This window comes from Gopherus evgoodei, chromosome 1 (genome assembly GCF_007399415.2).
Source record: "Gopherus evgoodei ecotype Sinaloan lineage chromosome 1, rGopEvg1_v1.p, whole genome shotgun sequence".
NCBI lineage: Eukaryota > Metazoa > Chordata > Testudines > Testudinidae > Gopherus > Gopherus evgoodei.
Window position 1 is genome coordinate 59,545,931 of NC_044322.1, and position 26,524 is coordinate 59,572,454.

At 40.8% G+C, this 26,524-nt stretch overlaps 1 protein-coding gene across 1 annotated transcript; it reads right to left on the bottom strand.

Annotated features, from left to right (window-relative positions):
* Positions 1-976: 976 nt before the first annotated feature.
* TNFSF11 (TNF superfamily member 11) lies at positions 977-24,533 on the bottom strand. The gene is made up of 5 exons (XM_030551338.1): positions 24,306-24,533; positions 17,723-17,890; positions 9,288-9,336; positions 9,108-9,206; positions 977-2,800 (listed from the first exon to the last, which is right to left on the bottom strand). The coding sequence occupies exons 1-5, from the start codon at positions 24,531-24,533 to the stop codon at positions 2,379-2,381; spliced, it is 966 nt and encodes a 321-aa protein (XP_030407198.1). The 3' UTR covers positions 977-2,378.
* Positions 24,534-26,524: the final 1,991 nt, after the last annotated feature.

The following is a 26,524-nucleotide window of genomic DNA, read 5'->3' on the forward strand; positions in this document are numbered from 1 at the left end:
GTGCCTGGAGCCAGCTCTGGCAGAGTTCCAGCTCTGACTCAGCTTCAGCCTGTGCAGGCCATTGAAAAGCATCTAGCAATCCAGATTTGGCCCACAGCCCACTTATTAACTACCCCTGCCCTGTGCTATTACCTACTAGGGAACTCCTCCTTACTCATTATGGACCACACCCTTCTTCACAGAGTTTAGCCAACTGAGGACACCAACACCCAGATCATGAGAACATACCTCACTCTGCAGTCTGCCACCACCTGGGAAAGGCACATGCAAATGCCCATTTTTCCCCCCTCAGAATAGAGGAGGAAGATCCACTCCTGGGTCCTAGCCTGAGAGGGAGGGTGTGTGATGGTGAACTAAGGGTTAATGAGCAGCTCTAAGCCTGAAGGACTTGCCTAGCTGTATGTGTTGAGCAAATGCCTCACAGCAGAGGCTGAGCTCAAAAGAGAGCAAGCTCAGCTCAGCTCAGCCTCTAGGCAGACAGAGCAGGAGAGCAGTTGTGCTAAAAGCTCCAGCAGACACACTGCTGGGGCTAAATGTGGCCAGGACCAGACCCCACCACCAAGCCACCACAGGCCCTTCACCCATGGCAGCCAGGAATGATGGGCCACGCTGACTGATTGCTCTCCAGAGGGCTTTCCTCTGAGGGGATGTCAGGGAAATCCAGATGCAGACCAGTGGCACTAATGGAGGAACTGAAGCCACAGTAGGAAGTGACCCAGGGAGCAGACAGAGGACTGCCTGCCCCCAAGAGGCAGTCTTGAACTATTACACAGAGCGCCCTGGGTCAGAACCCAGTGGAGCAGGGAGGCCTTGGGTTCCTCTACACCTAGACACTGCCACTTGCCAGGTTCAGACTTCAATCACTCACAGAAGCACAAAAATGAAAAAAAAAAAGAGGAAAAATATAAGCCACAGTTTTCTTTAGAAATGTATTTTGTAACAAAATATTAACATTCAAAAAATGTTTATTGTACAATATAAAATAATTGCTACTGAATTCAGCTTGGTTGCTTCAGTAAATAAACCTCTGAGGAAGCGTAAAAACATGTTTGGTATTGTACAAAAATTCTACTACAGGATTTACAATTTGCTGTAGGAAAAATGCATGTTCAATAATTACATAAATACTCTTGACAGATTTCTATGTCCCATTATGTACTCTTTTAACCTTCCCAGTTTGAAAGGGATCTGATGACCAACCTTCTGGTCTAATTATTCATGAGTTTGATTTTCTATAATACTGAAAAGTTTAACAGAAATCTATTAAGTTAAAAAGTAAGAATATATTACATTTGCTAATTGCAAACAATCTTTTAGCTGCAATTTTTCCCATTGGGATTAACAAAGTGCACCAGTTAAACATACATTAAAAACAGTTTAAAAACATTAAATATACAACAGCAAGAGATTTTAAATATTTTGTATCAAACACTATAGGACAAATATAATTTACAATTTTTTTGCACAAAACATTACATCTGAACTATAACTTTAGATATTACAGACTATAAAAATACATATTTTGCATCTTAAAAATATTTGCAGGTTCTGGCACAATGTAACAGTTCAAAGGAATTTAACACTTCAGATTTCTTCATATGTTTTGGATGTGCAATGATAATTAATCAGACTTGCAACTGGTCTTCTATAACTGCAAGTAAACTGTAAAGTCAGATCCCCTAAAAGAGCCCTTTCTAAATAATCCAAATGTAGTACCTGATTAGCTACAACACATATGGTGTGAACCAGGAGTCATTCCTGTAAGGACTGACCACTCTAGCCCCAATTCAGCAAAAAGCAAGCAATCGCATGCTTCTCTTTAAGTACCTGCATAGCCCCACTTGCTTACATCGGACTAGTTACATACTTAAGTTTATTACAAACTCAATTACTTTGCTAGATCAGAGCCAGAGCACTCAGCACCTTGTAAGACTGAGCACCTAATGAATTCTCTGGCCATATTCTGCCCTGTCTCATACTTACACTGAAGTCAACAGGGTAACAGCATGTCAGTCAGGATGGAATTTTGAACTAGCAGTTCTTGTGTCTTTGAACATCAGGCCTGATTCGGATTTCAGTTACGTCAGTGTAAAAATCAGTGGAGCCAGTGGAGTTACACAGGTATGAAACTAATGTATGATCAGAATCAGGCCCATTGTGTAATTTTACCCTAATGTGTTTTTCTGGAAATCTCTGAAGCAATCCTAGGGCAAAATTCAACCTGAAGAGTTATATTCTGCCTACAGTTACTGCAACTGGACTCTAAAGATTTTTTTCCCCCCAATCACATCTCCCAGTAGTCTCTGGCCCAGCTATATAACCATCAAACTTAAAAAAGTCCTTAAAAATACATATTAATTTACAGGCAATATCCAAACTCAGTCTATATCCCTTACTTTAAATGCCCCAAAATAAGTTGCTTCTTGAGATGAATCCAGTAATGAAGGGTTTGATACCTGGATACTTATTACCTCCCCAGACTTTAGTTTAAAAAATCCTCCTATGTTTACAGAATAAAAATGAAATTCTGAATTTCCTGACCAATATTTGGTGCTTCCTCCCTTCATCAGGACATCAGAGCGTCTTATTTTAAGGTTTGTTTTAATCATATACACCATCAGCTGAAGCCCTCTTCTACTTAGGTCTCCTGAAGTTTCATGGTGTCTAAAACAAATGTTGGCATACAAGTAGTAAAACCCATCTTGATTGGCTATTAGTTTTCCATCATGGAAGGTCATATTCGATAAGTGTGCCTGGCCTCTGTCATGATGCCAGGATGTAAGGTTCACTTTGCGCGTGCCTAGGGAAAAAGGGTTTAGCAGAATGTTATTTCTGTTCACAAACATTTTCTACAAAGTTAAGAGAGATACCTTGGCTGGACTTTTAGTGTCAATAAAGGTACCTATATAAGCTAAGGTAAAGGGTAAAAGTGAAGGGGAGAGACACACTGTAGCCAAAAGGCTAAGATAAGGTCAAATAAGCCTCAGGCTTTAGGATATAAGCCAGTTGCCACAAAGGACAAGAAGAAGTTTCCTCTTCCCTTGTGAATACAACTAACTAGCTGTTTCTACCCATCCTTACTCTGGAGCATCAGCTATTAGCATGAATCACGATAGGAGGTTTGTTTCACCAATAATCAGATCTTGGCAAATCCTATATGGAATCAATTGCTAAAAACTGTCCAAACTAAAAAACATGATTATTTAACATACTTCAGAGTGGATTTTGCACTGGCCAAGGAAAAACATTTGCTCTCCTTAACTATTTATTCTTAAATGCTTTGGTTAGTATTAATTTAATTTATAGTTATCTGACATAATCAGGGTAACCACTGTCCTGATAACTAATCAGGACTTTTACCAAGTACTGCTCTCCATCACCACATAATTTGTTTCAGTATTACTCACCACCAACCCAAGTGTGTACTCATTTCAAGACTGACTCACTCAGCTTTTCTACAGTACTCAACTCCTTCATCTCTCTCCTTCTCATCTGCTGATTCCACCTCCAACTCCACTCTTCTGTACCCACTCCCACAGTGGCTGTCTCATCAAATGGTAACCTTGTCTTCTCATCTCCATGCCCTCCCCCCTTCCCTTTCCTGTTCTCACACTGCAAAGCACCTCAGAAAAAAAAGTCCACAATGACTTCGTACTTTCAGGTACAAAGTTTCTCCCTCCTTCACCTATGCCTTTTACCTTGCTAAACAAATCTACTTCTTGAGACTCCTACATCTGCAGCCCCCTTGACTAATAATTTCCCTGTCTCTCCTCAGCTGACATTATCAAAATATCTTGAAAGCCAAAACAGATGTTCTCTGAATAAAGCTATCTTTTTCTGCCCCTCCCAATCTTCCTCCTAATTTCAGAGAGATTTCTTGTAGTATCCAAACTAATCCCAAATCCTGACTTTTCTTGCTCCATGCCATATCTTCTTCCTCACCCTTATGGTCAACCTCTCCCTAACCTAGGACCCTTTTCTTCAGCTTTTTTTTTGGACCAGCAGCTACTACCCATCTCCCTCAAACCTTTGTCTCCAAACTCCTAGAACAGGAGTGGCCAAATCACAGCTCACAAGCTGCATGTGACTCTTACAGTTAAAGTGTGGCTCATGGAGCCCCACAGTCCCCGTTTTTCTCTACCTACCAGACTGAGGGGAACTTGGGACTTCTGCCTTGTGATGGGGCTAGGGGCTCCTGCCAGAGACAACTGGTGCCTACTGAGAGTGGAGGGGCCTCCCCAATTTAAAGGTCCCCGGCAACAGCTTGAGTCATGCCCACCAGGTATGCGCCCCCTGTTACCGTCAGTAGCCCCCCTTCAGTTCCCAGGTGATAGTTCCCCAGGGAAAAGTAGCAGCAAACAGTGGAGAGCTGCAGAGAGGGGTCACTGCTTTAGCTCCATGGAGAGAGGCAGCAGCAACTCTCCGAGCAGCTCCCAGCTGTTAGCCACTGCCTCTCCCCAGGGCCGCAGCTTCCAGCCTGCCAGCTGCTGCTGCAGCAGCCATGCAGGGAGGGGGCCCATCAGCATGATGTAACTGAGTGGGTCCAGCAAACTCTAGCAAAAATGGAGGGGATGTGACCCCCATGTGCCCTGAGTCGCCTCTGGTTTCTACCCAGCAGGGAGGGGAGTCTTATGGCTTCAGCCCCGCATGATATGACTGCTAGGGCTCAGGGCTTCAGCAGGAGTGGGGCCGAAGCTCTGAGCCAGTGCAGGCACCTCCCAGGGGGCTGAAGCCCTGACCCCCATTCCCTGCAGGACTGAAACCCCAAGCCCTGGCAATTGTTGTATGTGGCTCAGAGGGACAGTAAGTTTGGCCACCCGGTCCTAGGACGTGCTTTCCCACATACAGTCTCAGCTTTTCCTCCAACTCCCCTAAAGTCTGCTTGTCATCTCTCCACTCCATTAAAGTCACTATCAAGTCACCAATGGCCTCTTCCTGGCCAAGTCTATGGTCCTCCTGTCTGTTCTTAATCTCTCAGCTGATTTTGACATCGTCAATGACTCCCAGCCACCTCTGCTTGCTGCTCTTGCCTAACTTTATGCTAATCTATTTCTCCTACCAATCCAGCTAGGTGGAAGAGCAAATACTACATCTGTGTAACACACACTGCATGGCCTGGCAGTAAACTTCTGTATACAATTCAAGGTGCTGTATGCAATTCACCAGTTAACAGATGTGAGCTCCTTGGTGGAGGGATTTTTTGATTTTAAAAGAGCCAGGCATATTTATGACACTGAATTAAAAAAATGCTTACCACCCACAAAGCCCACCTGTCCTGCCAACCAGCTGTCTCCGATGACCTTTCCCTCTGACCCACTAGTGTCCCATACAAACACAGGCAACTGTCCCAAAGGTGAGGTTCACAGGAACCATTCTTCAAACCAAAGCCCTATTAGTAGTACTGCAGTAGCACCAGGAGGCCACAGTAAGGCTCCTTTGTTTGCACAGTGCCTAATACATGTAGTCAAAGAAGACAGTCCCTGCCCAAAAAAGCTTATCTTGGTCAATACGATGCAACAGGTGAAACAAAAATGGGTGGAGGTTGGAGGGAGGGAAAGAAATACAAACATGTTTTTATGTCAACTGTGTTCACCTGCCTAATTTATCAGCTGGTAATGTGTGTCAAATCACATAGGAGAGGGGGAGAGATTTCCTTTTTGCCAATGGAATTCACTACTATTGGAAATACACAAACCTAAGGTTGGGCCTATTCATAAACTAGAGTAAGATGCACCTCTTTGTCCTGGCTTATCAATTCTCTTATTTGGTTTACTAGTCTTCATCAATGCATTCTAACATTGTGGAGTGGAGGTGGAGGACATGGGATATTAGCTCCTTGTACATAAAGTGTCTACCATGTAAACCCAGCCAGATTATGGAATTGGGAACCATATGAATGTTTGTAATAAATAGACAACAGTATCTGAAAACAGTCTGGAAGTTCAGTAGTAGGTTCCCCACCTCCCCTGCATGACAGCTTTGTATTTCTTCCAGATTTAATTTATTGGGCACCACACATTTCATAAAAACAGGCAATAAAAAGTAAATGCGGTTTTAGCTTGAGATAAAGGAAACTAAAAAAAAAACCAACGTAACGGTGCATTTTTGCTATAGCAAAACAACATGTATTGTACTTGAGGTACATAAAACAAACAAGTGGGAAAATACTCCAAATACTTATGTAACAGAAAAGCCTTTATATGCAAAATTATGTGCTTATAGGATTAACTCAAAGCTTGAATGAATTCAAGACTATAGGGTATGGCTTAGTCACAGTAGACTTGATGGTGATTCATACATCATTTAGCTCTGTAAAACTGTACAGGAACAAGATCCTTATATTTCTAGGTGGTCAAATTCGTGGAGCTCTCAGGACAAGAGTTTCAAGAGGGCTTGAATTCTGGGGTCCTCAATTTGAGATACCTTTAAAAGGTCCAGTTTAAGAGGGTGAGTATTCAGCACTTTGTGAAAATTAGGCCCTTTTAAGTTCTCATATTGGGGACCCACAAACTAAGGCACCCAAAATCCTTGCTCCCCCATTCCTCCCATGGAGACTGATATACTTGGGAATCAAACAGGATACAATGGAAGGTGTAAAACTGCATAATTTAGGGGTGTTAGAAGAGGTGATCAAGGTAATAAATTATTCCAAAAATGGTTATAGGTAAACATAGGTTGTTTAAATTGTGTGTAAACTGGAAGATTCTGGGTATGGCTTTTGTGCATACCTGGAAGCTGCCACCTTAACAGTTAAGGAACCTCAATGCTTTATAAAGGTAATTAAAAAATGAGGGAATAGTTGTTAGCATGGAAGGAATTTTTGGAATAGTTTTAAGGGGTATCATTTTGGTGATCCCACTGGATGCTAGGTTCCCATTTACAAATACAATGAGATGTGCCAGATGTAGTTGGACTTAGAATGTATGATCGAAGGACTTGGTGTGCCCGAAGATGGCCTCAGGAGAAGTTAGAAAGAAGTATACTGAGAGATCTCATTTGTTTTTGGACTTTCTTCCAGTATTGGTGGCAGTTACCATTGGGGTGAAGAATGTAGTAACCAATAGGTTCATTTTTGGTGGGATAACCTGGCAGTGGGTCCACTGCATTAACAGAGCCTGCAAGGTTGCCATGGGCAATGCAGCTAAAAACATCTGTGCTGTGTTGAAAAATATTCTGATGTTCAACAAAGAACATGTTCCCAGTATTGACAATAGTATGGATTCAGGGAGCTAGCACCATTCACCAAAGACCAATTGCCAGTGATTTATTTTTTTCTAGAGCCATGGCTTCTAACATTGCTAGGACTGAAAGAAAACTCCATTGCCTCACTGACATTTAGCATCCGTTTCAGGTGACTCGATATACAGAGTCGTTAGTACACAGACCGGCAGCATCCACCACATCAGGTAACTTCTCCAGCCTGTCATTTCATTGCAGGCTGGTGAGATTTGCTGATCTGTTAGAGGATTCTTGGTCAAGAAGCTCTAGGAAGGCTGGTCCAAATGTGAAGGATGCATAGAAGATGCCAGGCAACAGATAACTATACAGATCTTTTAGGTCAATTGAGGCTTTGCCTCCAGAGTATGTTCGTGGTGGGGAAGGGGCATTGCTTGAAGCATTTGCAGCATTTAGTGTGGGTGAGGTCATGTCTGGGAAACCAAGGGACAGTTCCAGACATAAACTGGACTGGCAGAGGGGCAGGTGAAATAAGGGTTGAAGGCTGAACAAGCAGAAGTGGGGAGCCATAACAGAGCTAAAAGAATGCCCAGATGAACAGGTATGGCCAATGAAAGCCACAGGAACATTTCTGGCCCTGCACAAGAGCCAGATGTATTGCACATGGCAATGGAAGCTACCCAACCAGATATCCATTTGCTGCAATACTGAGAACGTTGTTAGTCTGCGTGTAAGGTGCAGACCAGAAAAATTTGGCATGCATTCATTTATGACCAGTGCAGCAACATCTGAGGCATTTGATTATCTGAAGGGTCCAGGTGGCTGGACTCTTGTGATTGGAATGTTCTAGCCTATGCCTGCCCTACAATGGGAACAAGGGCAGATGTCTGGATTTGCAGACACCTGAGCCCACAAGAGGGAAAGAAAACAGCAGGTAAGTCACAAATGGGTTTTCAGGGCAGAGTTGCCTATCTCTGATGATTTAGGAGGAGCAGCACGTTGTAGGCCAAGCACATGCCTCTTCTGATGGGCAAATCACATCTACGTCTTGAATATTCACTGAAGGGGAAATGATCTTGGGTTTTAGATGGGGGTGGATTTGAGACTCGGGAGTTAACAGGAACATCAGCCAGAGTACCCAGCTGTTGCTGGTCACCAACCATGGTTGTACTGAAATGTTCACAAGGTGAGTATGACTGAAGCAATCAACCCTGCTTCTGTGGATTGGGCCTGGAAAAGCATGAACCAAAAGATCGGAGTCTTTGTGAACATTGATGTCACTGAGATCACACGCAAAAGATTCAGGGGTGGTGTTCCTGAGCATTACAGGAAAAATGGGCATGTTTATCAGACACAGGGACTGATGTGGTTGGGAGAACTTATAGACTGGACTGATGGGAGGTAGATACCCAGCAGTGTTGTGTGAGCAAGCTATCTGCTGGCACCACCATATCTGAGGTCTAGTGCAAGTGAGAAGCTCAAAGAGACAGGTTCCCAGGAGTAAGCATAATACCCAGAATGATGGCCCCAATTAGCCTGGAGGAAGAAGAGGAGACCTTAAGGCTTCACAGACTGAGGTGCCCTTCATGTGTACCCTCAATCCCCCTTGAGGGGAAAAGCAAGAAAATCCAAAGGAATGCTGAATCCTAAGGATTAGAATCAAACCTGGATATTGGCACAGAAGCCATTTAGCATCACACTGCACTCCAATGTCTGGCATTTGGGTGTGGGGGATAAGACCTCCATTCAAGTTAACAAAATTACAGCCTTCTAATTTAAAACCCATCCCTTTGTTTGTATTTCAGTCTCCTGCTAGTCCTGATCATCAGCCATTTTTGAAAGTCTTTGTTCCAGGGCTTTATGTATTGTTCAAAATTGTGTAATGCAGCCAAAATCTTCTTACAGAAATATTTGATTTAAAGTGAACTTACCAGCTGGAATATTTTTATCATCAATAATGAGATGTGCAAAGGGCTGTTTCTCAGGCTTGTTTCTCTTGGACAGATCAAACCATGGTGCTTCCATTATAACTAGAGATAAAAGAAGTTATATTAACTCAAAAGCAACAAATTTAGTAGGATTTCAAATACTTATAATAAGTCACCTGTTACCTTTTCCTGATCTTGGTGGCTCTCTTCCAGCAATGATGCGCTGTATCTCCTAAAATGAAAAAGAGCTATTACTCTATATTGTCATGTCCCCAATAATGTACTGTACTGGAGATGATTTTTTAGATCACATTACATAATATTGAAATAATTTTTCATCACTGTGTATTCAGGTGTCTGGAATATATGTTTCCAATCTTCCAGATGTAAAATGTGACTACAAGGGTCAATTTACAAGAATCAACTTTTCTATAATGGGGGCACTATGTCCAATACTCCCAAAAAAAGAAAAACAGGAATGATGATGTTTATAACTACTTCACAATATCTTCGACTATACAATTATCCGGGGTACTGTCTGAAAACTGAAGATCATGCTGAAAGGATGGCTACAACCTTTTATTGTCACTGTGCTTAGAGTAAATGCATTTCTGTAAGTGTAAATGGTTAGAACAACCAAGTATTGAGCAAAGTAAATTAAATATTTGTCACACTGAACATTGTCCATTATGGAGTAATTTAGGTACCTGGGGCCAGACTGTGCCATACAGGGGCAGCATGCAGTCACATTCACAAGAATTCAGGGAGGCTGAGCATGTTGACTGCATCACCCTTTGTGGGTGCTTAGGAGGCTGCAGAGAGTTCTCTCCTTCCAGGACCGGTTCTAGACATTTCGCTACCCCAAGCATGGCGGCACACCACGGGGGGCACTCTGCCGTTCTCACTCGCCGGTCCGGCGGCTCCAGTGGATCTCCCGCAGACACGGCTGTGGAGGGTCTGCTGATCCCACAGCTTCGGTGGATCTCCCGCAGGTGTGCCTGCAGATGCTCCACCAGAGCTGCAGAACCAGCGGACGTGCCTGCGGAAGATCCACTGGAGCCGCTTGGCATGCTGGGGCCTGGAGCCAGCCCTGTCTCCTTCATAATCAGCCACTTACATGGGCTGCTGCAGAAGGACAATGATGCTTCTTCTTTGGGATGGGGCTTGTGCCCTAGAGATATCAGCAGGCAGCTGTCCCTGCACACAAATGAGTGAAGGGATTGCAAGTGTACCTGGCCCTTTGTAGAGTATGCAAGAATGAGATGGGTAAGGCACCTTGCACATTCATACAAGGCCCAAGCACAGCCTGGACAAGTGTTCATTAAAATTGTAAGCGAATTTCAATGCTAATGAAAACAAGCTATGTATTGGCCAGAGCCAGGCATAGCAGAACCAAGAGATATTTAAGCTGCCACTTATGCACCTCTGCTCCTGAACAGTCACTCCCCAACATTCCAGTCCTGATCTATTTCCATCCGGATCTTCTTCGCAAGTAGATACGGAAATTGTAACTTTAATGAGTGGAAGTAGTGTTTTGTGGGTAAGCCATAAAACTGGGACTCAGGCGTTCCAGGTACAGTTCCCAGCTCTGCCCCAGACTTCGCAAACTTGGGCAAGTCAAAGTCAAAGTGCCTCAGCTCTCCAGCTAAAACTTTCCTTCTCCTACCGTATGTCTTGTGTAATTATATGGAACACTCTTTGGGGCAGAGACTGTCATGCTGGTTTTGTACAGTGCCTAGTCCAAAGGAACTCCAACCTTAGTTGGCCTCCAGATAGTATAATATAAATAAATGATAATCAGAGATTTTATGATATGGACATCATAATCAATCCCTCCTCTCAGATTTTTCAATGTGTCCCTGTTTTATGTATGTTTATCCTTTAGTCTAAATTCTTTGGGATAGGGACTATCAAAATAATTTTGTAATGCATTATTATTTCTTTTACTGTTTGTTCTCTTCCAATTCTCAATAGTATTTGCAACAGATCTCCTAGATATTCATCTAAATTTGCAATAATCTATTGTATTCTGAATTACTGCCATCTTGTGGAGTTTGATATGTAACACCTATTCTAAATATCAAGGAAATGTTGCTTTTATGTAACTTTGTAACCACAATTAAATGAAGATGCTCTGTGTGTGTAGATATCTGCTGAAAGGGGAAAGTGAGCATAATTCAGTAGGTGTCTAAATGCTAAACCAAAATGGAAAGCCACAGCAGCATGAAAGTCATAGTATGACTATCAAAAGCATGACTATCAAAGTAAAGTAGCTGTGCTGAAATGCTGATGAGTTTATAGATAAGATACTTTCTGCTGTACAGCTGAGCAAAGAAGCAGATGAATTTTATTTTTGTTGAAGTTGCAAAGCATTCCCTCCCCAATGTTGGTGGGAAAATTGTAATTCAGCCCCCTTCCCCTCACTGGTTCTTCTGCTTTCATGCCAGTTATTAGAATATGTGGGTCAGCACAAGCTGTGGTTTAGTCACACAGAAGACTGGACGCAAGCAAAGATCTACTGTGGCAATATGAACGACAGTACTAACCTCTTATCCACCCACACAGACCTTGTTACCTCACTCGAAGAGGTAAGAGTAACAACAGTGGGCATTGAATATTCCCTTGTTCCAATAGCTACAAGGTTCCTGAAGAGGACATGCCACCATGAGAGGACAGATCTAGAGAGCATAATGATGGACAGGCCTCTGCGAGAATGCCCTTGATTTCAGAGCATCCATGAGATTAGTACCCTTTGGTTCCAGCCCCCTCCCACATACCCACCCCCTGGCCAGCCCCCATCCTTCTTCCCTAGAGGGGATAATCCCTTCTTTATTGTGTTGCTTCAGAGCCATGGAAGTATTTGCTTGATAATTTAGTCCTAGATTTATTTGTTTGAAGGGATTAGTTAACTGTCCAGTTGATTAGGAAGTATATTTACTGCAAATTACATCCTTCTTGAGAGACCATACAAAAACTAATTTCTTTCATTGTACAGCGAACTATAGTAAAGCACTCATGAAGCTGCACTCTTCTACAATCCCAGCAGTGGTTTCAGGGGTATCTGACATGGGAGACTAATCACTTTTTGGTACAATGCCAGGCAGGGATCATCTACCCCAGTGATACTTAGAGTGTGGTTCATGAGCCGCAAGTGGCTCTTTAATGTGTCTCCTGTGAAACTTTGAAGCACATGGTATTAAAACATTGTGTGATTTAATAATTAACCAATCTAAGTTAACAACCAATCAGTATGCTTCTACTATATTAACCAATTGCAGTTAATAAAATACTTGGTCATTTTGCTGTGTGAGATTGATAGATAGAGATAATAAAAATAAATATTTCCTGTCATACTGTTTAAATATGACTATATAGTCCTACAGTAAATGAAACGACGAATTCTCACAACTGTGGGTCATTTGGGTAATGCTGGTCTCTAATTTGGCTCCTGAACCACTGAGATCTGAGTATCACTGATGTACCCTGTCAGATGTATTTCCTTTATGATTCTACCTCAGTAACATTTATAGCAAACTGAGTGCAATTAGGATTTGCACAAAGCAGGAATAGAACACAGCTAACACCCCAAATTACTCCCAGTTCTAGGTTAATTTTCAGGTCACAGTTACATACTTCAGTCTTACTCTGTATACTTAAATCCAGATATAAGCAATGTCCAGATCTTAATAGTTTATTATAATTGCCTTTTCAAAGTGTCATTTCCTTTTAAAACTACAATGGACCATATTTTGAATTTTGCAGGCACTCACAGTCACCTACTCAAACTTTCTAAGGCCCTGATCCTTCAAACGTTGACACGTCTACATTTTCAATGGGCCTATTCACAGTAGTAAAATTAAGCATGTGCATGTTTTTAGGATTGGACTTACTATAATCATGTAGCAACCACCACAGTGATAGGCCAGAAATTCAGCTTAGACTGCTCTACAGTATGTTTTAAATTGCCCCCAAAATCTTCAGTGCTAACCAGGCAAGCATTTCAAAACCAAAAGAACGTGTAGTTTAACGAATTTAACACATGATGCATTTACAAAGGTCTTATTTTCATAAAAACTGAAAAAAGCCTTTGCTGAGACTATCCTGGTATATTATGAATTTTTTTTTAAACTTTATTTTATTTATTAAACAGAACATCTTTTTCAGTAAAGATACCCTTGGGTTTTCACACAGCCCAGCAGAAAATCATCACAACAAAACAGCAATTTTAGCATTTATAAAAGCAGGCTGTTTTAAGGGGTTTACATCAGATTGCTGGTCTGACATTTCACAAGCCATCAATGGGTAGGGTGTTTTATATTCCTGGAGAGCTGAGAATTCTGCTTTCTAAAAGGATGCAACACTTGACCTCCAGTAGATAGCTAGATATCAGACCTAAAATTACAATGAATAAAACTTTCAAAAGCACCTAACTGACATAGGAGCCCAACTCTAATTGTACTTATGAACATTTGCATCTAATATTACTATTTATAGAAAAGCTATTTTTATTAATTTATGAATTCTAGAGCTTAGTATAATTTTATTCTCTTTGGCTTTGTGCAATTTCCCTTCCCACAGTCTTGAACAAAGATGTAAATGTTTGAAAAAGCCTCCAGGCTTTTGAAACCTAAGTGGACTCTTTTGACATTCAGATATATTATAGCACCATAAGGGATTACTATTTTTAATGCTACTACCTCTGTCTTCTTGGTATCAGTTTGTTTTAAATGAACATTCTCATCATCTTGCAGGAAATTCAGCAGTTTGAAGAATTCTCCAGAAGTTGCATTAAAGACACCAATCCTGTAACTCTTAATAATATGCATGTGCCCAGTACCTGTTACAGAAGAGGCTGCAGGATCAGGATCACAAATATTGGACAACTTGTAACTCTGAAACCTTGCCTCTGAAGCACTTTGTTAATAACCACATGTGCTTAGAATGTTTGTTAAGCATATAAAAGTCTTTATAAGGGCCATCCTGGAGGTCTAGCAGCGAAGTGTTTTGTTGCCATGTGGAAGACTAGTTTAGGCCTGAAGCAGCCAGTGTCCAGGAGCACTGCCAAAAAAGTGTTACTTAATGGATTGACCCCAGCTATGTGTTTGTCGTTCTCTCTTTACTGCCAGACTTATGGTAGTCTTTATAAAAAGTGTGGTCAGTGTATTTGGACTGCCAAAGGGCTTTTAGGGTTACATGAAAGAAAAAAATGCAGCCAAGCCATGCAACCACAAACAAGAAAATTATATTACTTGTCTACCTAAAGCTGAGAGATCACGTTTTGATCTCAGCTACAACAGTGTAAATTTAAAGTAACTCCACTGATGATAACAAAGTTACTCCAGATGTGCACAGGTACTTGAGATCAGAATCTGGTCCATGATGAGGAAACACCACACTAAGGGTGAACAACTCCGTAATACACTGATGCTTGTAAAACAATAATAGTTTAAATGCCCCTGAACATGCTGCTCTCTAAGCAACAGTTCCATCACCCAAGAATGTGTCAAGTAATACTGGCATAAATATTAGATTAAGTTAGAAGATGTTTTAATGAGTATTTTTTAGAGGGCCAATGTTTTGGGCCCCATCTTGCAATGGAACTCCCAATGACTTTAGTGGGAGCACTAAAATACTTTCAGATTAGTCACTGTTGTGGAAGTAAACACTAATCTATACATATGTACGGAACATATACAGATACATACCAGTGCACCAAAAAACTAGAAAATGCAGCCTGCTACATAGAACATGAAACTGATTAGTCTACTTTCATTGGCCAAACTTAGTGAAGTACAAAATCATTAATGACAAGAAGTTAATTAGATTTTAAAGCGTTGCATTTCAGTAACTTATTGTATAATTAGTATTGCAAATATGGAAGTGTGGATTTTAAAAACATACATGGGATAATATTCTCTGATAGGAAACTGCATCTGGAGAACTTGGGAAAGCAACATTCTCCATCCATGCCCCCAGTATATCTCTTATACCAGGGACTAGAACCAACAGAGATCCAGCCAATTTCCAGCCACTTTGCATTGTCAGAGCAGTGCAGATGGAGATGGTGCAAGCCACAGAATCCAACCCATGATTTTTACCTTGACATTGGCCCTTTAACATCTGGGATATAGGCTCATTCAGCTGAAGAAATGTACCTGAGGCTAAGTTAACATTTATTTTTCTTATTTTGACTTGCCTCCCTCAGTGTCAACATATAGGGCTGAATGAACTAGGATGGAGACCTGGTTACCCAGTGTCTCATACATACATTCTCTTTTACTGTGTTCAAATAAATTCAAAATTGAATTATTGTGGCAAGAGAAATTTTACTGTTCTCTAATGGCCATCTACCAAAATAATCATCCTTGGTCATTCAATCTCTAGTCAGGATGACAGGTCATGCAGCTTTCACTAAAGCCAATGCCTTTGTTGATCAACCAGCAGTGAACAACCAGCAGATAGTGCTTCCCATTCACTTACTGAAACTATATACTCCATCCACAGAGCTTCCTGGAAGAGTAATGCACTATATGCACACAGAATACATATATAAACACTTGCCATTAACTCCCTTTTTCCCCTGTAAAGTATATTGTGGATGATTTCAGCATATATTAAGAGAACACCAACAGCTGAGTGCAAATTTTCCTGATAGTCTTTGAAGGAGACAGACTGGATGGAAGGAAGGGGCAAGATATCTGAAGTCTTACAAATGTACAGGAGTTCATATAACTGAGGGAGTTTGCACAATTATCCTCAGACAAAAGTAGTCTGTACCTTCATGTAACCTGTGGTATAATTCACGGTGCAGATGAAGGCAGCAAAGTAGTAATGGAGCAAAGGATTCTGACACATGAAACTATTATAAAACAGAGAAGTCAAGGATTTAGTACTCAGTATTTAAACAAATTCTTTATTAGATAGCAATTAGGTTGAAATAGCACAAAATACTCATATGAACGTGCTCAGAGATCAAAAGCATAAATTGCCCTTAGGAACCTGGGTGATCGTGATAGGTACACCAAATTTGTCCAGTTTCCCCTCTCCTCCACAACCTCATTATGGCTAATGACTTTATTTGACTAATTTCCCTATAGGCCTTGTCTATCCTGGCACTTTACGGTGCTGCAACTTTCTCAGTCAGGGGCGTGAAAAAAAACCACCCCTGACACTGCAAGTTTCAGCACTGTAACATGCCAGTACAGACAGCGCACCAGCTCTCGGATCCATGCGCTCTGTGCTGGGAGCTGCACCCCTCATGGAGGTGGTTTTTTGTTTTTGTTTTTGTTGTTTTTAAAAAGAGCACCTGCAAATACACAAGCCACATTAAAGTGCTCACTCAGCAGCGCTTTAACATTGCCAGTGAAGACGTGCCCTTAGCATTTGGGAGAAGGCTGTAACTCCGAAATGCCAAGCAAGAGCTACCTAGTTACCATGTTAATCAAGACATCCTTATTACATTGTTCAGACTCATTAACAAAAAGGATCTGCTAACAGGCATGTGTGCAACTTCATGTGTACAATGCAACTGTTGTAAAATTATATTAAAAGGTATGTCGTCTAGTTTTAGCCCCCTTTTACCAGATACATAGGCTTTGTCTACACTGGAAACTGAACAAAACTTCTGTTGTTGAGGTGTGAAAAAAACACACCCCTGAACGTAGCAGCACAGCTGTGTCACTAAAAGGCATGTAGACAACATATTTTCAGCTACCATAAAGTAAGAGGACTGCTATGCATCTTGCATTACTTCAAACTATCTTGTGTTTGTCTTCATTATCCCACTATCCTACTGCTATAAGATTATCCTGCACTCTGTAGGCCCAGTGCGGGAGCTGACACCACTGAGCAGAGTTCTCATTCTCCCTCAGGAGGAACAATCCCCACACGAGAGAACTGGCATGTGGAATACTGAGTTCTCTGTGCAAAGAACAGGAGCTGTTATCTCTCACACATATGGGAGTCACATTCCTGGAATCCCACTGCATGCACAGAGGACAAAGGGGGGAAAAAAAAAGGAGAGATGCACCATTCCCTCCACAAGGAAATGAGAGTAGATTCCCTCCATCTAGTATTTTGCTTGCCCACTACCTTCCCTCTGCTTGAGAATCTTGTTTGGCAAAAGAATGTTGTCACAGCCGACTCACCAGGGACACAATCAGGAAGATTGGAGGTAAAAAAAAAATAAAAAAAATAAAGATACTCTAGCTCTTTCAAAACCAAAATGCTGATAAATCTATACAAATACTGGGATAAATTACTACCATTTGGACAAGCCTGAGTGACAAATTGGCCAATCAACTAACCACAAACATTGTTTTTCCTCTTAGTGTGAATCCAAACTTTTCCCTCTTTAAACAAAATAAAATAAAAAAAGAGAAAAATGCTAGTCAAAGCACCATTAGTCTGCATACAGACATGGTGAACCACTACCAAGGGGCTCATGAACAAATGCAACAAAGAACCAAAGATTTAAAGAATACAATGCAACCACTAGCTCTATGTGAAATAATAGTAAACAGGTTTTTTCCCTCCTAAAAACTTACCCCTCTCTCTCTCCAGGTTTTCAGAAGCTCACTTAAGTTTAAATATTAGTTAAATTCTCAGGGTGCACTGACCTTTTGCATAACTCCTTGCAAAGCCTGTTTTATCCTCCAGCATGATTCGGACATTAATTTTGTTTCTTGATTTTCCAGTGTTGTCTCTTGAAAATCTGTGCTTTCTTGAAGTCTTAAGAGTGCTGTGAAACAGCGAGTGTCTTCTTTTGTAATTCTGTTAGGGTCCATCTGAAATAGGTTTAAGAAATCCATAATCTAAATTTGTCCAATAGACCTTAACTCTGTATAACCCAAAGGTACACTTGTATGCCGCTCAATGCAATGTCATATTAATCTTACCTCTTACTGCTATAAAATATATTCTCAACACACAAAACTTCTATTCAAACAAAATAAGTAAGTGGCAAGCAAAAACATAGATGTCTTATATTGAAGTAAATCACACCAGATAAACTCATTAGGACTTTCAGATATAGTAGGAGCATGAAAAAAGAGTTTTTTTTAATATGCAATATGCTTTGCTGTTAAGTGCTGGACTTCGTTATTTTAACTTACTCATCATTTTTCCCCAAATTTCCTAGGGATATATAGCTGTAGGACATAGGATAACAGGATAGAGTATTTCCATGAAATCTTGAAAGGGACTCTATACTTTGCCTGTGCAGCAAATGGAACAGAGATCATGAAAATTAATAAATTTGGAATGAATCTGACAAATGATCAGTAAATTTGGAACTTGATCACATGAAGAATGATCTTGCACCAACAGTAACCTCTGGGCAATTACATAAAAAATTAATTAATCAAGCTTAAAAGATGCCAGTACATAGATCAGCATCTTTATGTCAAACAGCTTTAAAATATGAACAAAATTTTGTAGTGGTAGTCAATTTTCTCTCTCTACTTAATATGTGACAAGGAAAAACTGCCTTCAACTCTGGACACCACACTACATGATATTTATTGACAAACTGAAGCAGTTCAGGACAGCACTGCAAAAATCATCAGTAGCTTTGAGGGATTTATAAGGAAAGATGTTAAATACATATAAGCATGGGTAGGTGATAACCAAGTATGTGGAGAAAACGTAATAGTCTACAAATACATGAAGGGTGAAAACCTCATGAAGGGAGAGGAATTACTGAGCATAGTACAAGGAGGTTATAACAACTGGAAATGCAGTGAAATGAACAAAGAGAAAACTTAGCCAAGTATCAGGGAAAACATCTCAATAGCCAGACATACTGGTCTGTGGAACAGCCACCTGAGGGATGTGGTAGAAGCCCAATACTTGGAACTTTCAAACTCAGCTAGAAAACTCACCATAAAATGTACTATGGCGAATACTCCTACATTAGCAGAGGGATGGACTGAAGATTTAAAAAGTATTGTTAGGCTCTAACTTTCGTGACTGAATCAAATGTTAAGATTTAGAACATAGGATTAGAATCTATTGCCATCCGATTTGAAGCAGCTCTTTTTCTACATTTTAAAGAGTGACTGGAACTTAAAATATTGTAAGCACTATGTCTTAGAGTTCAATCATAAAACTATTTATTTCACATACTGAAGAAAATAAGGCAGCCTTCTCTCAGGAGCCCAAGCAAAAACAAATACATATCATTTGTACTCAAGACGACGGAACACAGGGCCATGCAAATATAATGTGTGATCAATGGAAAGCATGTTAAAGAAAGAAAGTATTGAACTTAATGGTATACCAGAGGTAAGGTTAGCTGGATACAGAATTGCTAGCCAAAAACCCCAAATGAATTCCTTCATATGCATTTTAAAGCATGAAAACGAAAGTTTCAAGCTAGCCTAAAACAAAAACAAACCAAAAACTTCTGATCAAGAGTGAATTTTACAATACAGTGATCACCATTTAAACACAAAATAATTTTTACTAACAGATGCCAAACTGCAGTGAATAATAAATGTAGGCTGGAATTATCTAAGGGACCTGAAGGATTAGAGCTATTCACCAGGAGTTGAGTTTCTAACTCATGTAGCCCCCCTTGAAATTCTTATCTACAATATAGTAACTTCAAGTATATGTTTACTTTTCAGTGGCAACCACTACTGCCAAGAGGTTACTACTGCAGTTTTTAATGTAATCAAAATAAAAGCCTCTGACATGGGTGTTGTAACACAAACACAGGAGATCAAACTTTGTAGGGGCCAGATCCAGTATACGGCAAGTCAAGTTCATCTGCAGCATAGCTTCATAGACATCATCAATAGGCAATAAATCATGTGCATCAAATGGAATGTTGCTTGAACAAGATCAACAGTGGATTGTAGTAAAGTATTTAGCTGGATTATTGCTAATTTAGTACCTCATTTAGTAAATGCTATTGGACAATACCCTGGAGAAGATCTTTATGAATGTAGTTAGAAAGGTTGATGGGGATAGGCTGAGAAATTTATGTGATTACTGATGGCTCTGAAAAGATGTGCAGGATTAGTTTAAATAATTCTGGTGAAGCTAGAAAATGATAGGGCTTCAGGGAGAACATTTGATTTATGGTGGTCAGTTAACCTAGTTGATTGACTCAGTCTTTCAAGGGATACTCACCCACCCACTGCCACTCCCATACGTTTTTTATTGTTTTTGAAAATTAGCTTGCCTGAGTAAAAATCTAAACAGAAGTTTATAGGAATCCACAATATTAATCAGAGGAACATTATAAAAGTTAGTCACCAAATTCCCATAGCATCAAATAGACATTATACAGAGTTGGGGGAGAGAGGAGGGGGATATAAAGCAGCAAGCAAGAAATCCTTGACAAGACTTTTTTAGGAAAGGCATTGGGAATTAATCACACACATACAATCAAAATCAAATATCAAAATAGTTTCCAAGAAGTTTGTTAATATTCAGGTCAAAAGAATGCCACTACAATATTTTCAGTATTTTTTTCTATCCTATCTGTTACATATTTTAACAGTTAGCTTGCCTTTTGTTTTTTGTAAACAAACACACCATCAATGCACAGTGAGCTGAGGTTTTCATTAAGCTCTCCACAGTATCAAATTGTCACAATGTAGCATCTACAAACGTATAAATATTTCATATTTTTCCTTCTGATATATATTACCATGCATTTGTCAAGACTAAATGTCACCTGCCAATACGTGGCCCATCATTCTAGTACATTATGCCCCACTGAAGTGCCTCAGTCTTTTGCAGCTTTGATTAACCTACATATTATCTCATTGGTAAAGTTTGTCACCCACTGAACTCCCCCCCACACACACACACACACACAGTCCAAAGGAATACATTTTATTTAAAGAGCTGGTAAAAAATGGTTACATTTGTTTCACTAAAAATTTCAAGTTTTTGGAAAAAAATGAAAACTTCATTTTGGACTCCTTCTCTTCCCTCTTCTAGTGGCCAAAAGGAAGAGAGGGGAAAGGGAGAGAAGGGGAAAGAAACAAAACCCAAAACATTTTCCATGAAAATTGGAAAAAGTTTTAGTTTTATAATAGAAACATTTTTTATTTCCAAAGATGTCAGTTTCATTGAAAAAAGTTTTAAATAAAATATTTCAATCTGCCCTTGTATGGAACCATCAAGAACCTTTTGTCACATTGAAAACTGACCATTTATTCCTGCTGCTGTTCTGCCTTTTAACCAGCTTCCAATTTACCAAAGAACTTCGCCACTCACTTTATGACTACTTGCTTTCCCTAGCAGCCTCTTCTGTGGCACCTTCAAAAATGCTTTTTGAAAGTTCAAATAACTTACACAAGCTAGTTCTCATTTATCCACTAGTTACTCACAGAATAGTAACAGAAATCTGAAAGACTTGGTATATGAAAAAAGCTTGTGAAATAGTCTTGTGTTAAAAGGTATATTTTTCCAAATATTCAGTAACGCCTTTCTAATTCACACTCGGTTAATCCACACACCATGAGTAGCTCAGCATCTTTGAGAAGAGTGCTCTGAAGATTCCTACTGCTAAGCTGCCATTACCTTAAAATACACTAAACGGTGCGTAAGTATACTATGAAGTACATCAGCATCATAAAAAATCTAAACCATACTTGTCAAAAGTCATGCTCTAATTCACAGTGAAGTCAATAGATGTCTTTTCATTGATCTCATAGAGCTGAATCAGGCTCTGCATGAGTAAGCGCATTTTCTCAGGCAGCATAATTTCTGTTTCCCTTTCTGACTATATCAACATTTCTGAAAATCTGGAATAGGTTACCATTCAATAGTGTGAATTAATGACATTCTCTTGTATTTTATGGGAACTATTCTACTTCTCCGCACAGAGAGAGGACATTAAAAAATACTGAAGTCTCATTGTGTCTACAAACTGTAGAGAGAAGTACTTTGTGAAAATCTAATATCAAGTTGGGTCATTCAGATATTTTGGAACTAGTTCAGATTTACAAATAAATAAAGGATTGAGTCCTTCATAAGTCAATAGGAGTTTCATATCAGTTAGAGGATCAGGCTCTAAATGTGGAATTATACTTATATTGCTGTTTTTACATTATGCAGACTAAACAATAATGTATATGCCGTGGGAATAATTCTGCCCTTTGTTACACCTGTATAACCTCACAGACTACTTCACATTGTTTACTTCAGAAACGGGGAAAAAAGTCAAGGATTCTATATGACTAACTGTATTTTGTTTATTTTGACAAGTAAGTTTAGTTGCAATGACTTCATAGCATACTAATTAACATACTATTGGGTGTTTTCTATAAGTTAAGATGTCTTAATGAAGATGGGTTTATAATGGAGAGAATACTTTTTCATCCTACAAGCTGAGTTACTGTATACATTATATTTCACTGCCAAGAAAACAGGTAATTCTAACCTACTTTACAATAAGTACCACAAATGAACTGTCACTCTGCTAAGGTATAGTCAATTAAGTATGGGTAAGTTTGGAACAGGTCATACATATCTTTTAAAGGTAGCTAAAACACAAATCAGTTGGCAATAATTGAAAATAGAAAGGAATGAATAAGTAGGTGCGAGTAACAAATATAAAAAAATAATAAATTTGGAACTGTCACTTGTTTTATTTCAATCACTTATTGAAATGTGCATGCATTTGTACTGCATCCAATCTGTAGGTGGCCTAGATTTAGAGTATATTTTGTTGTTAATGTATCCTGTCTGTCCCGGGGCCCAAGAATAATTCTGTCCACCTAAAGTATGACCTGAAAGAAAAATAAATAGATTTCCACTTCTTCACTGACTTCAAATGAAAAAAAAGAAAAGCACCATTTCTATGAAGACAGACTACTGTTTGTACTATACATATAAAAACTTCTTAATATCCTAATTAAAACTTATATCTCCAGTTTTTGGACAGTAAAACTTATATCAGATTCTATAGCATCTTTAGTTCATCTGTTCTAAACTAGAAATCTCTTTTTCTGCAAACGTGAAAGAGCCCAATCTTTTGTTTTACCCCTGAGAAAGAGCAAAAGTCAGCCCCCCACTTCCTTTGAGAAAGTTCACAGAACCAGGCAAAAAAAAATACGTAAGTGAATCCAACCAATGCAGTGTAATTTCCAAGAACAAAAAATAATCTCTAAAAGCTTAAACCACTAGAAAGCATAACACTGTAGCATGACCCCTCCCATCCTATCTCTCTGCAGCTTAGATCTAATTGCCCAATCGAAAACATTACTTTGCCATATTTTTGTGGCCTACTAGGGCAGTCTAATTCACCTCTCCTGGGAAATAAGCTAACAAGTTACAGAAGGTATCTTTTCCCCATGCCAGCCATTATACACCAAGTTCCACAGTGAAGAGCAGCAGCATCAAATTCACAAGGAAGGTAGTCTCTAAAGACAATCCTGGGACAATTCTTGTAAATTTTAATGCTAATAGACTTTGCTGGCTGGAAGTGCCAAGAGGTTTTAAACAAAGAAGTTTAATATAGCAGCTTACAAGCAGTTATTCTCCAAAGGGGAGGCAATGATAACTTAAATAAAATGCAGACTTCAGTCTAGGGGCCCTATTTGTTCAGTGCAACTAGAAAACTACTATTTGTTAGGGTCATACATACATACAAACCTAGTTTAGATTATTCCCTTTATTTTCTGAAATCTCATTTACCTGTATGTTTTGGATGTCTTGGAAACCGAGTCACCATCATATTATGAAGCCTATTTCTAAACTTTCCTACTCCTGGGCAAAACTAAGCATCAGGGTGTAGCATACATGGACCAAGCATGGCAGATGCCCCCCTTTACTCAGTGGGGCAGTGGTAAGAAACAGAAGTGGGTACAACGAACTTGTCCTGAACTAGACTCCCCAAGTGAGAAGTGAATAAAGTCAGTTTGCCCAGCTCACCCCCCAGGACACGACTCCCTTGACTGGAGCCCACCTTCTTCCAACCCTCTCAGATCAAGAGCACATGGAGAGTAAGGAAGTGTAAAGAAGCAGCCCGTGTCTCATAACCCAACGCCTGCAGTGAGCAGATGCCCCGGGCACTGGAGCGCACGAGCCCCTGGGTTACTCTGCAGACACTGGGGTCTCCTCCGCCCGAGAGGCACCCAGCCCTCCCGTCCTCCCGTCCCGCCTTCTGTGCCACAGGGCTGCTCAGCCACCCGCCCTGCCTCGACGCGGGGGTGCGAACAAGAGGCGCCGCGACGCTACCTGGGCTCTGAAGCAGAAGAATAACGCAACGCTGCAAACCACCTGCCCCAGCCCGAGCAGCACCAGCGGGACCAGCAGGGCCCTGGCGGAGGCTGGAGGCGGCGCCGGGTGCGGATGGGCCGGCGGCGCCGACTGCGGCTGCTGCTGCGAGCCCTCGTTGGGGGCGCTGCCGCCCAGCTCCTCGGAGCCGCGCAGGTGCTTGGTGTAGTCTCGGCTGGCGCGCCGCATGGCGCTTCGGCAGGCTCCGGGCGGCGCGGGCAGGCTCCCAGGCTCGGCAGCGCCCGGCGCCCGGGGGCGCCGGCTCTTATAACCTGGGGCCGGGCTCCTCAGCCAATCAGGCGGCAGCCACGAGGCTCGTTCTGCCCCTCCCGCGTCTCTCTTAGCACCCGCCCTGCCCGCCGCAGAAAGGTGCGGGCTGAAGCCCGCAGCCGTGTACAGGCGCCGCGCTGTAGCGGACCGCAGGTAGCGAGGCTGGCCACTGAGCGCAGCTCTACACCAAAGCCCAGATCCAGCCCCTGGATCCTGGCCGGGCCTTCCAGGGTGGGGACCCGAGAAATCAGTTTAGCTGCCTTTCAACAAGTTACATCTCGACACCCCACTCCTTGAAGCGCAACAGCACTTGTGAAACTTTGGCCGCAAACCCAGAAGTCTTTCCATTAAAATAGACAGCTATCCTTGTCACCAAAAATTAAAATGACATCAGTGCATCCTCTTGCAAGAAAACTCCAAAATGTGTAATATTGTGGCTGGATCTGGCTAATTTTTATCATCAAACTCAAACTCTACTTTGCCATCTAAATTTAATACATAGGCAGTTCCTCCTAGTCCACTGGAATATTGCAGATGATGGAAATCCTAATTTGTGCTGCTCACCAGGGATCCTTTCAGAAAGGATCAAATTTATTGGTTAATTTGCTATTCAAAATTATAAACTACCCCCTCCAAAACAACTCAGACATTTAAAGAGCATTCAGGCAGTATAACAATAAAATAAGAATGAACAAATAAAAACAATTTATAGTAGCTTTCGAGTCACTGAACACTGTAAAAGTTGTTATAGACTTATTAGGTTGTTACAGTTTTTATTATTAATGGAGTAGGTAAATGATACATATCAGAGAGAGTCTTGAAGCTCTATGAAAGTTTTGAGGTGAGGCAGAGCAGGTCTCTCAGCTCTGCAATGCTGAAAAAGTAAGTTTGGAAATGCTCCAGACACCAGAGAGAGAGAGAGATGACAGTCAGGCACAGTCTGTGATCAACAGGTAAGAATGACAGGGAGCAGTGTTCTGTAGGTACAGCTGATTTGGGCAAGAGAAGCAACAGAAGAAAGTTTCACCTGTGACTCTTGTTTTAGAGCTTAGTGTTCTGCTCTTGGGAAAAACTGTCCTCCTGAATTAGGAATTTCCTTGCTTTTGTGGCTCCAAATCTCATTGTTAAGAGTATATAATCATAGACATGTTGGGCTGGAAGGGATCTCAGCAAGTCATCAAGTCCAGCCTCTGCACTAAGGCAGGACCAAATAAACCTAGACCTTCCCTGACAGGTGTTAGTCCAACCTGTTCTTAAAAAGCCCTCCAATAATGAGGATTCCATAACTTCGCTTGGCAACCTATTCCAGTACTTAATTACCCTTATAGTTAGACAGTTTTTCCTAATATCTAATCTAAATGTCCCTAGCTGCAGATTAAGGCCATTACTTCATGCTGTACCTTCAGTGGGCATAGAGAACATTTGATCATTGTCCTCTTTATAACAGCCCTTAACATATTTGAAGAGTCATCAGATCCTGTGCCGTGTTCCCCTTCCACCCAGTCTTCTTTGCTTAAAACTAAACATGCCCAGTTTTTGAACCTTTCCTCCTAGATCAGGTTTTCTAAATGTTTTATCATTTTTTGTTGCTCTCCTTTGAACTCTATCCAGTTTATCCACATCTATCCTAAAGTATAGCGACCAGAACTGGACACAGGACTCCAGCTGAGGTCTTACCAGTGCCAAGTGGAGTAAGACAATTAGCTCCTGTGTCTTACATACAACACTCCTGTTAATACAGCCCAGAATGATATTATCCTTTTTTGCAGCTGCGTCACATTGTTGACTCATATTCAATTTGTGGTCCACTATTACCCGCAGATCCTTTTCAGCAGTACTGCCACCTAACTAATTATCCCCATCTTATACTTGTGCATTTGATTTTTCCTTCCTAAGCATACTATGTTTCC